General features: G+C 31.2%; 1 protein-coding gene across 1 annotated transcript; it reads left to right on the top strand.

Annotated features, from left to right (window-relative positions):
• Positions 1-1554: 1554 nt before the first annotated feature.
• LOC106690070 (facilitated trehalose transporter Tret1) lies at positions 1555-8779 on the top strand (the record flags this gene model as incomplete). The annotated part of the gene is given in 1 exon segment (XM_014435344.2): positions 1555-8779. A coding segment is annotated over 1 exon segment (1326 nt), but the record flags the coding sequence as incomplete, so codon positions are not given.
• Positions 8780-13134: the final 4355 nt, after the last annotated feature.

Raw genomic sequence — 13134 nt, 5'->3', positions numbered from 1 at the left:
GCTGACATTGAAATAACAGCTGACTCCGCAACTCCCGTACCGTAACTTATATATATATATATATATATAAATTTTTAACACATGCATTTATACATAACTTTTTTTTTAATTTACTAATAATACTTTTTATTTATTGATAGATATTACAATCTGCCACACAGTTGTGGGCATTGGTAATAGTGATGAATGATCTCATACATACTAAAATAAAACAAAATAAATTAAATAAATGAATAAAAAAAATAACTCTCTTAAAATACCAACATACATTAAAACATACTCTTAAAATAATAAAGGTATATACAAACAGAAGAATAAACAAAATGAACATAATCAAAGTATCTGCATGTAAAATAAATAAATAAAATAACATAATGATATATAGTCTCTAGTCACATTTACAATCTAATATACAATATTTACACAATCGATCTGATGATCTCTCAGCCCACTCTATCCTCCACGTGTGAGAGGTTGAGCAGAGCTCAAAAGATCCCAGCGCATCCCTCTCGCCGCATCACTGGTAGTGAGCCAGTGGAGGCTGAGTGCGCTAAAGCCGCAAACACTATACATAACTAAAAATAATAAAATACAAATGCGTATGACGAGGCCATACAAATATCAGTTCTTTTTCAGGTGCTTACTTACACTTTAAGAGTAGGAACGTATCGCCATCTATGGGAAAGCCTTCCAACCAGGAGCCTACAAAAACGAAGTGGAAAAAAGTGAAACAGAGCAGAGTTCAGAACCAAATAACTATTTTATTTTATAAACTTATTTTTTTCTGTTTGTTAAAATAAATATAGCATAAGTGAGTAAATTCACACACAAAACAGAGGTTGTGAGAACAGGATAAAGGACAAGGAAGGAAATAAAATCCTTAAAACTCATTCCACAGAGAAGTTCAATCATGTTCCTACCGCCAGCTGGAATGGTCCCTCTCCATTCTCTGTTAGCTCCCCGGCTATCACGCCACTCATGTACAAACCGCCTTCAGCGGACAATGTTTTCCTCATCTTATAATGCCATCAGGCAAAACAAGTTAAAATGTAAATATGTGTATATATAATTTTTCCAAGGTTAAGTAATATATAATTGTAATTGATTGAGAATAAATAAATAGGAGGCTAGAAAAAAAAATCATTCCTACCGACAAGTTTATCTTCCAAATTTAAGTTCTATGCTCCTCAAAATAAATTTCACATATTCTAAATTTGACTAACCATTACTAAGCAAAATTGTAACCTATATGGCATTACCCTTATACCTACTTGCTTTTTATTATCAATAATTAGATGCTTTATTTTTTATTTATAAAGCGTAATTTATTGTATTAACTTAATACAGTCCATATCACTTATTTTACTATTAGTTATTTATGCTGTTTCCAAAGACGGATATTATTCGTATTAAAACAATAACATTTACTCAAGATGGGACTTCATGTCGTGAACGATAGCTCTATAATAATCATTTTTTATTTTTTTTATTAATATTACCATAAATTTACCATTATTTATATTTTTCTGATAGTTTTATTTTGATGAATTTTCAGTTTCTATATTGGCGCTTTTGTTCGGGATTACGATGGGTTGGACATCTCCAGTCCAGAGCTTGCTGCAGAGCGATGGAAGCCCTATTGGTAGACTGTCTGACGCAGAGTTCTCTTGGATGGCCTCATTGACATTGTTGGGTGGAATGACTGGTCCCTTCTTCTGGGGCAGACTGGCCGACAGGTTGGGGCGGAAGGTGGGGTGCTATCTTGTGTGTGGCTCGTTCCTCTTCGGCTGGGGACTCATCGCACTCACGGCCGACCAGAATCTTCTCCTTGTCGCGAGGTTCATCAATGGCGTCGCTGGATCGGGAGCTCTTATCATCGGACCGGCGTACATCAGCGAGACAGCCCAGTCCGCAATTCGGGGTGCCCTAGGCTCCATGGTCATGCTGTCCTTGAACGCCGGAGTGGTGTTCGCTTATACTCTAGGGTCCTTACTTTCCTACCAGGCGTTTAATTTCCTATGTTCGGCTATTCCAGTAATATTCTTTCTATTATTCTTATGGATGCCTGAATCTCCAGAATATCTTTGGAATAAGAAAGACACCAAGGCTACGGAAGCATCCCTACATTGGCTGCGTAATGGCAACGTCAAATGTGTTGAAGAAGAGATTGATAGCTTCGCTCGCTCTGTGAACGATCAAGGTAGTGCCAACATATCAGCTTTGATAAGCACAAGAGGTAGTAGGAAGGCGTTGATGATCGGCTTCGGTTTGTTCAGTTGGCAGCAGTTCAGCGGCGCGGTTCCTATCCTCGCCTATACCACCTTCATATTCGCTAAATCGGGTAGTTCTATCCAACCGGAAACAGCTACCATTATTGTCGGTATCATCCAACTCTTGGCTTCCTTTATCAGTTGTTCCATCGTGGACAGCTGTGGAAGGAAACTTCTCCTCCTTATATCTTATGTATTCATGGGATTGTCATTGCTAACATTGGGAACATATTTCCATTTAGAAAACAGCAATAGCGATGTATCATCGTTCCGGTGGGTTCCTATCCTATGCTTGTCAGTCCATCTCCTCAACTACGCCTTGGGTGCTGGGCCGATACCTTATATAGTTACATCAGAGACACTACCGATTGATATAAAAGCTCTAGGCGTCTCAGTAGTTATTTGGTGGGGTACGTTACTTGCGTTTTTAAATGTCAAATTTTTCCCTGTTTTCGTTGATAAAGTGGGTCTTACCCCATGTTTGTTTTCGTACGGCTTCTTGAGTTTGACCGGTTGCCTGTTCGTTTGGAGCACTGTTCCAGAAACTAAGGGTGTCCCGTTACACGATATTCTCCTTCGACTGAACGGGGTTTCCAAGGATGAGGTGTGAATACTTTTCTCTTCATTAATATTGAAGAAATAGTTTTGAAAATACTCTTTTCAGTTAGCTTTCGTATTTAAAGCTTGACAGCAATATTTATCCTTTACAAGTTGTGCTTAATACACATCTTAGAGGACGTAAATAGGTATTTTGTGATCGCCGATGTGATGATTATCATACATCTTGCGACGTTTGAGAAATAAAAATAATTTATTTTTTACATTAGTTGATCAGATAAAATGATAAAAAAATCAACAATCGAATTTAATATTGATCATATTGGCATTTAAAATAACCAAAAGATCTCAGAACTGTTCAGGTCAATTAGAACAACGTTGCAACTTTAAATTGCTTTTGTTCTGAACTGAAGCTAACAGCTCAAGACTTCACTCAACGCCGCTGTCAATGGATAAGAATTGAGTTGAAATAAGTAATTATGATCTAAATTAGATCAATACAACATGTCAGATTACTGTCACGATTTTTAAAACTAATAATCGGTTAATATAAAAATTTTAATTTTAATGGCTAATCTTTTTCAAATTGTGTTTAGTGAATTCGAGGTCACCAAGTCCTTATTTAATTTACAGAGCTTATATAAGTTATTTACATAATGTACATGAAAAAGTTCAATTATATTGTATTGTAACAAACGGGTAGTTTAATTTAATGTAGTATTCTGAAGATGAATTCCTTCCGATTGTTTTTTAATAGACGTGCATTTTTATTTATTTTTGTTGTATTACATGTTTTTCTTTTGTTTTGTTTTTTCCATACTCAGATACGTAAGTACAGTTTTTTTTTATAATGATCTGTTTATGTAATTCAGAAATTATCTAGTCAGGTAAAAGGGCTTTAGTAATGTTAAAAACCAAAGTTTACTTTTGGATTTTAAGTGATTTTTTTTTATTATTATTAGTTTTCCTAAATTTAAATCTAAATAGATTGATGGATTTAGTTTGAGAAAAAAATAAGTATTTTTAAATATAAATATTTTATATGATAATATTGATGAGTTATATTTTATATAATAAAACGTATTTAAATAATGAATAAATATTAAAAGAAGAAAATATAATTATTCTAAATGTATCAATAATGCACATTATTTTTTTTTTATACATGTACAAATACTTCATATGTGTGTGTGTGTCTCTGATTGTGAACAGCTTAGCCCAAAAACGAAAAGTCACAAGAAATTGAAATTGTATAATAATGACAGGTATGTACTTGGGATGTGACAGCAACTTTTTCGCTGAAATCGATTGTATGCAGTATCAATTTATGGAATTGACTTTCTCTACACGCCTGTAACACTCCATTTTAACTAGGATCAAATTTACTGAATGTATTATATAATAATACATATTATATAAACAGTTGTAAATTTCAATAATGATATAACGAAAAAAATTAATTAAATTTTTCAAACTCCAATGTTGGTCAAACTTGGTGAATCAATTTTAATTTTATTTTCATTATTATAATTATTCACTAATTGCAAATTTGTAGCTTTATTATTCACTTCAAAGTCCTTTCAGTTATTTTTTATTTAATTTATTTTTTGAAATAATTATTATTTTCATTTTAGTTGTTGTTAATTTAATTATTAGTTGTGTCACTTGAGATCGATTCATATTGTACTCATCTACACTCTACACCCTAATATCCAAAATTATATTTAACTTACGTCTACCGTTTTTGTGTGTTTGCGTTATTTTGGCACCGATCGATAGAAGTTGTCGTCTGGTCGAATCACATTGGATTTAATTTCATAAATGAATAAAATAAAAATCAATTGCTCTTTAATACCAGATAGGTGTTATTCTCATTGAAATGTTCCTAACAGGACTCAAATGACGGATTTTCAAAAAACATCCTCAAAAGTATCTTTAAGTTTAGATATTATAATATTAAAAAATTACCAGTTTTTATCGTTTTCAATAACATTATTATTAGTATTATTAACATATACAAATACAATATTTTTAATACATAATATACAAAATAGATACTTCCGATTCGAACGGGATAAGTCGAGACTGCCCTACATGGCAGCTTCGTTATATTTTGTTAAACTGTTGTATCCTTTAAGATATAAAATTTATTTCTGTTATAAGCGCCTCGAGAATTTTATGGTGACAGAAAAATACAAATTATTTGTTCATAATTGTCTTTTCATTCGTCATTTTTGCCAAAAACCTCAAAAATAGTGGTTACACGAGTCCAGCAATCAACACATATCTTGTGGACGTAAATAGCTTAGTAAGTAGAAGTTTTTTTTCCTTTTAATCTAATCGATTCTTTATACGCCAATCAATTCTTTTTATAGAAAAAAAAATCCTTAATATATATAATGGCCTAATGACGCTTCAAATTAAAAACGAAAAACTATTAATTTTCCTAATATTGAAATTTTTTTTATAATAAAAAAGAGCGAAATGAAGAATTTTCAATGGAAAAAATATAACGGATGGTGGTTTACTTTTTTTTTTTAATATATATGAATACAATAGTGTTCATTCTGATAAAAAATATTTTATTTTTTACCTTCCATAGCCGACAATCGAAAACTTTCCCTTTAATTTATCTTCGTTTGTATTGGATACTTGATGAAGTAAGACGTCAGTCGAAACGTACTAAAATAAATTTTAAAAACAACATTTTATGCGCCTTTGTCTTCGCCATGTTCATCTCAGACAGACATGCCCTGAAGTGATTACAATTATACATTTATTCAATGTTTAGTTTAATTGTTGATAAAAATGTTCTTATAGTTTTAAATCGTCAAACATAACAAAGGTAATATATAAAATGTATTTTTGAATAATAAATATTGGATCATTGGTTTTTGTTTCCTTATGTATCCTTTGTTATTTATGTTTCATTATAATATATATGTTCATGACTGCAGTCTGGGGTAAAGCCAGTGTATGCAATTATTATAATTATAACACTAGTCCTAATGTTTATTGAGTGGGCTGTACAATGTGACACAAAATATATTTAAACACTATTGAAATTAACATAGGTTGGACTATAGACTAATAAATATACATTAAACTGTTAAGCTGTTAAATAAGATGATTACATTTCATCTTTCTGTTGTAAGATGATGGTACTGTTGCTAATTTTGCTCTTGTCTCTTCTAATCCATTTGGCTCATGAAGAGTATAAGAAGGGAAAAATTCCTTCAACTTGTAATAAACGTTAAGTAGGAACAAGTGAATTTTTTTTTATGGTGATTAGAGGAAAAATTTAAAAACTAAGAAATTATTTTTTTACTACCAGTATCTGACCTCGTTGAACTGGAGACAAGATTTTTAATCTGAGAAATAATTTTGAAACTGGAATATAACTTTTAAAGTTTGCTTTTCTTACTCCCTACATTTCCTTTTCATTCCAAAAACATTTTCATAAATTTGTATTTTTATTTTATATTTATAAGTATCTACTAAAGAGTGTGTGTTTGATGACTTCCTAAAAGGCCAAATTTTGAGTTTGCATGAAAAAAAAAAGAATTGTTTTTTAAGAAAAGCTCAAAATAAAATATAATTTTTAAATGTTTTATGTTCTTTTGACACCAAGGTAAGAAGTAATAAACTTGAATGCTATTTATTTTACATTTGCTTACCCTATGCCCACTTGGTACTTTTTCATTGAATTTAAGATATAATAGGGTAAGTCCAGGGTAGATGGACTCGGTGTTAAAAAAAATTGAATTAGATCTAATGTGGAGTTTAACGTTTCCATAAGCATTAATTTGGGTTCAGACGTTTTGTTTTTCCACAATAATCACATTTTCAACATATCAAATACATTCTTCATGTATAAATACATATTTCATTATTTTTAGAATCATTACATTTTAACTCTCACTAGACGCATTTGCCTTGTGACTAAAACTATGGGATCCGTTACCACAAATTTTGTAAATGATTATGAAGATTTAATTTTTTTTTTAGTACATTTTGATATTTAATTCCAATTTGTTTTATTCCTCTTTTGCATTTTTCCTCCATATCAATTTTATGCTATATTTTAAGTGTTATAAGCGCTCCACTATCAGCACTATTTAGTCCATCAATTCGTTCCTCTTCTCCACCTTTCATGTCTTTCCGGTTAGGTGGACAACCTTTGTTCTTCTAAGTGACTGACGTACTGCACACCATGTTAGGACAAAAGTCTAAAAAGACAAAAACTAAAAAGACTAGGGCTACAAATCTACTCTAGTGATAAGAAACCAGACAGTTCAATCGAAATAATTTTTTTTTAAATATTTATTTATTGCTATTTACAACTGTACATTGTAATAAATTTAGTAAATCTGATCTAAGTTAAATTGGAGAGTTGCATGCGTGTAGAGAAACTACCCATTGGTAGCACTCTAATGACATTTTACATTAGCTGGTCTCGTGGCCAACTTCTTTTCAGGCCCCTCGGAGGATGGTCAGGAATGGAAGAGGATGAAAGATTAAAAACTAGGGAGTTTGAGTGGTTAGAGAGTTTATAATGGAAGGAGTGATATCTGGTTCGGGCTAGATCGGTTACATAGGGAACATTAAGGTCTTTATGTATGATTTTATTTGTGACAAAGGAGCATTGAGGATTTTACGAATGATTTTGGATTGTAAGGATTGAATACGAGAGGAATTCGAAGGTTTAGTGGAGCCCCAAATTCAACTCCATATGTCCAGATTCGAAATAATTTTAAGTACAATATAAGTTTAGCTTCTAAAATTGTTCTTTTTTTAACAAAACATGGGACTTGTTTTGTTTTTTACAGAAACTACTAACAAAATATATCTTAGACTCATACAAAAAACGTATATTAGTGCAGACGGCGACAAAGCGCTTGTTTATAGAACTATTTTATTGGTTCATCTAAACCCTAAGCAACCCCTTTATCTGTTGGTTTATATTGTAACAACTACAGTCATCACACATACACCGTATATTGATATGTGTATTGTATTTGTGAATAATTTAACCTTGACTAGCATAGTAATAGTAGTAATAAACATTTATTATATTTCTAAATGTATTATTAGAAGCAATATATATTACAATAGAAGCTTTTGATCCACTAAAAGCAAACATTTTACACGTTCCATTTCTCGATAGCGATTAATAGCCCAGAGAGCTGACTTTGTGCAACTTAATTGGCTAACTTCAGGGAATTCTCCTCCTGGTGATGAATTCTCCTCATAGTGGACAAGCACATCCTAGTGCTGTTTTCCGGATCTCTCCTCTTTCCTATACCTATTAGTCCTTTCATTCTTGAAAGAACCTACGCCTAATACAATCCCCTTCGTGACTGTTGGCTAGTTCTCTGCTGAGTGAAGTTTCCATCCTTTGAGGATTTACGTGTAGTTCCTGTAAGACTTATCCTGTCCATTCATCTCTTAGCCAGCTACCTAACCTATATGAACAGGCATTTTCGATGTCTTATAGAGTAGTGTAGAGTATTCACATATTCAATTGGATTTAGAACCATCTATTCTAACACAACCACCTTGATAACAGTATTAACATTTATCAATTGTTTAATAAATTACAATATTAGGCAGTTTTTTGACAATAGAGAAAAAAACATTGACTCACGTTTTAAATGATTAAATATTTTATTAAAATATTTAAACAACTATTAGACAGCATTAGTTTATCATTAGATATTAAACATTATACCAATAGTGAGATATGTTAAGTAATATTGATATGCTATTATTATATATAAGTATTCATAAGTTAAAAGAGGACAACAATATTAGTGCACCTGAAGATGAGGCCTTATGATTTACCAATGAAGATACTTTTTACTAAACACAACCAGATGAAACAACACAATTGTAAAATATAATAATTACTAATAATATTATTAATATTTATCAATAATATTTTTTTTTGTTAATTTATAACGTGAAAAGCTAATTTTTTAGCTAATTTCCATAAGGTTACACAAATGAGTTTTATTTATCATTTTCAGCGTACAAATATATCTTTTTATGCTACAGTTTTAGCACTTTCAAATTAAAAAAAAACTTTAGTTTAAATGTTTTTAAATTAGTTTATTAGAAAAGGAAGATCTATTTTCCAATATAGTCAGAACCCAACCGTTTATGCATGGTTATATATGAAAAGTTACTTTCGATTTATAAATATATATATTTGAATATATCAATTATGAGTTAAGGTGGGTGTTCATTGAAAGTGCCAATAATTTTTCAATTTATTTTTTTGTTTTGGTAAATGCTCTTTTCTTCCTACTTATTAGCATGTTATTTATCATTTTATTTCGAAATTCAGGTCCGGACAAAGAGATACCTTTATAAAAATGTAAATTAATAATTTTAATACAAAGAGGTATATCAAAGATGTACCTCCACGATGGAAAGGTTTGATATTTGTTGAGGGAGGTTCCATGACCCCGAAGTTGGAGCGGTAATGTTGACATGAGCCTAACGAGAGGAGCTTGTTTGGGCCCACTGAGCCAATTACAGTTTTGCCACTGTACCTCTGGGAGATAGTGGATTTTATTCCCTCTCCATTCAGGGACCAAAGAAGAGTCGTTAAATCCTATCCTGTGTTAGAATTAGACGAACAAAGGAAATAAATGAGTAAATGAACGACATAAATAAACAAAATTTATTATTATACATAATAATATATTATTATTATATTGTACAAGTCTAGTCTGATCAAATAATTTACTTAACATCAGGACAACGCACCCTCATGCCAGCCCATGCTATGCCTGAATAGTACAGCTCATTTGCTGATTCTAAACTAGATTTACAGGTGCAAATACAAAATTGTCAAGATAAAAAAAAAATATCATACAAAATATTATTATTAAATAAAATGATCGGGGTGCGGTCAGCAAAAAAAAACAACAAAAATATAAAAAATTATTTATTCGTGCCGACGTTTCGACCTGATTTTCAGGTCATCAGGTAGTCATAGGCAGATGTTCTGGCTATAACAAAATATTCCCGCTATAATTAAACTCAGTTTAGCCATAACCTCCGCCTATAACTCACTGATGAACTCCTGTACTTCAAGTCGAAACGTCGGCATGAATAAATATTTTTTTGTTTATTTCTGTTTTTTTTTCTGACCGCATCCCCCAACCATATCTTCCACTTTTTTATCTACTGTCAATATCTACATCTCATTATTATTATTATTATTATTAAAGCCGTTATTTGTAGGAAATTATTTAATTTTAATATTTTAGAATTATTCTAGGCTGGCTATAACCATTAAATTATTGTTTTATATTTTTACTTATCCAAAACCCTCAATGCTCCTTACTTTTTCATAAATGAAATCATAAATAAAGACCTTAATGTTCCCTATGTAACCGATCTAGCCCGAACCAGATATCACTCTTTCCATTGTAAACCTCCTAACCACTCAAACCCCATAGTTTCTAACCTTGCATCCTCTTTCATTCCTGTCAATCCTCCGAGGCGCCTGAAAAGAAGATGGCCACGAGATCAGCTAATGTAAAATGTCATTAGAGTGCTACCAATGGGTATTTGCTCTACACACCTGTAACACTCCATTTTAACTAAGATCAAATTTACTGAATGTATTATACATTATGTAATATACAATTGTAAATTTCAATAAAGATAATTAAAAAAAATGTATTTATAAAAATAACGTATTTAAGTTAGTTGCATTGTTTATTCGCAAATATCTAGATAGATAGATATTTATTTATATAAAAAAAAAACATGAATGCTACGGCGATTTCTATGTACTTAATCAGTATATTTCAAAGGAACTCTGTAACTTGTGTATTTTAATATGGTTATTTCAGCATAATCGCTCTACTTTTTTTAACATTGTAATTTTATTTCCAAATAAATAGTGAAAACTGTTAAGGGTGAGAAGAAATTTAATCAAAACAATTACTTATTTGATCATAAAATAATGAAGAAAATAGTTAATATTTTTTTAATGTATACCGTACCATAAAAAATCTTTGGTTTTAGAGATATGATTTATTTTATTTAAGAACTAACTTAAATATGTGTATTCTGTGGAAAATTGAAATAAAATAATTTTGTCTTGCTAGAACTGTCATTATACCCTGTGAGCGACACCGCGAATATAGACTATACTAACCTACCAAGCCGTTGTGTGTTGCGGTATTGAATATATTAATCTCCTTATTATTATTTTTATTTTTTGTATATGTATTTTGTTAAATATAACATAGAATATTATACACAATACAATTATACACAATATATTCATATTTGCTCTTTTATTAATATAGTATTATTAATATTAGGAGACATTAATCAAAAGTGCTATTTTACCTATTATTCTAATATAAATAAATGTTATCTGTATTCGTTTAAAAACTGGTAAATATGGATGTTAAATGATAAGTTATATTTTCATTTTAATATTCTTTTTCCTTTATCTTTGTTGCATTTTTTAAATATATTGTTCTTTCTGCTCCCAGGCCCTTAAACCCAATTTTTATTTTCTGTTTATTAATCGGATACGATATCAGTAAAGAATGTCATTGTTGTTTAACTGACTTTTTCCAAATCATTAAATATATATTTACGCTGAATATAGCATATTCAATATAAACATAGGGGTAGACAGCTCATTGGTAAGAAACTGTTCTACTAAATATAATAACTAGAGTTCGAATCGAGTTGTAGCAGATAATTATTTTCTATCTCACTTCAGCCGTGAGTCAGCCCTGTGGGTTCGGGAGCTCTCCGGGGTTCCTCATATAGTACCCTTAATTGGGGAATAATCTGGTGGTCGAACGTGATTCTGATCAAATCATCTCCTTGCACAACTGTAGGTCTAGTAACTATACTTGCTTTCTGCACTTCTAACTCTTCATGGGTTGTAGCGATACAGATAATTTTTTTTCGTAACAAAAGTTCATTGCTTTTTTTTTATCTAGCATCAGCACCTAGATGTATTGTTCTTTTTTTCGCCTGCCATTATTTTCCTTAAGCATTCAGAAGAATTGCTGTTTGTCAATGTCTTATTGGGCAGAATCGATTCTTTAAAGAAAGAAAAAATAGTTCTGTCATAATAAATTTGGAAAAACAAGTAATTAGTTGTAATCATACAACTTTAGTTCCAAAGGGTTTTCTTTGGTAAAACATTGCCCTGATATATGGATATACTGATAGGCATAAAGGAAAATAAAAAAAATGAAAAATAAAAAAAAAATAGCTTTTTAATATTAAAAATGGAACATTTAATTCAATTTGGAATAAATAAAAATTACTTTCAATTTATAATAACGTATGTCTACTAATTATTAATAAGAACTTGATTATAGACTGAAGATCTCGAAACGTTCGTCGAACGGTGTAAAGAATAAAGAAGTTCATAAAGGATAAAAATAAATTTCTGAAAAGAATATAATAAAATTTTGACAAAGAATTGTTATTGTTAACCGTAAATAGGTAGCTTAACAATAATCATACGGTAGAGGAAATGTTGACGCCACATGATAAGTTAGAGTCGCTCCCTCCTTAGGATAGAAGGACAGGTAGACAGCTGACAATCCGGAAGAGCTGAGATGATCAGGAGAGTTTTGTGCCTGCAACAGCTCCCTCTGACTGTCTCTGCTCTAACTAGAGTCGTTAGTCCTGTTCTAGAATCTACCTTCGTTATAACCTGTCCGTCCCACTCTAGTGCTTTCAATTTGAATCTTGCTGATCGGCATTTGATATCAGTATTCGAGAAGGAGTATTTCTGTAAGCCAAGTAGTAAAACAAAATATTGATGTGGCTTTAAGTTTTTCTCCAATTAATAATTTATAAAAAAAACTGTTAGGTATTATTGACGCAAATGACCCAATTTACAAACCTCTTTATAAATATATTACAATATTACTCCCTTCGTAAGACTACTTCAAGGCTCAATAATGCCTGCTTTATAGGCATGGTATACCCTCATAAAACGCACATATTAACAGTACATGTACTGCTAACTAAGATAACAATAGGATTAATTTAATAAAACTTCAAGACTTCACAGACTACTATAACTTTATAATTTATTTTATAAAGTGACACCGAAGGATCCGTAAGATATGCCGATATTGTCGCATTTACAAAAATCGGAGGCGCGGCTCTGGTTTTGGATCCGACGGTGAGATTTGAAAGTAATGACCTCGAACAGGAAGGTGGAGTGGAAAGGGAAAAGAAGGAAATATATGAAAAATGCGTCCCTTTTCTTAAGGAAAAATTCCGCGAGACTTTGGGA

The sequence above is a fragment of the Halyomorpha halys genome, unplaced genomic scaffold, assembly GCF_000696795.3.
Source record: "Halyomorpha halys isolate HHAL.00 unplaced genomic scaffold, Hhal_1.1 Scaffold1568.1, whole genome shotgun sequence".
NCBI classification, from domain to species: domain Eukaryota; kingdom Metazoa; phylum Arthropoda; class Insecta; order Hemiptera; family Pentatomidae; genus Halyomorpha; species Halyomorpha halys.
The sequence above is the reverse complement of the archived record's forward strand: the minus strand, read 5'-3'. Positions and strand labels throughout refer to the sequence as shown.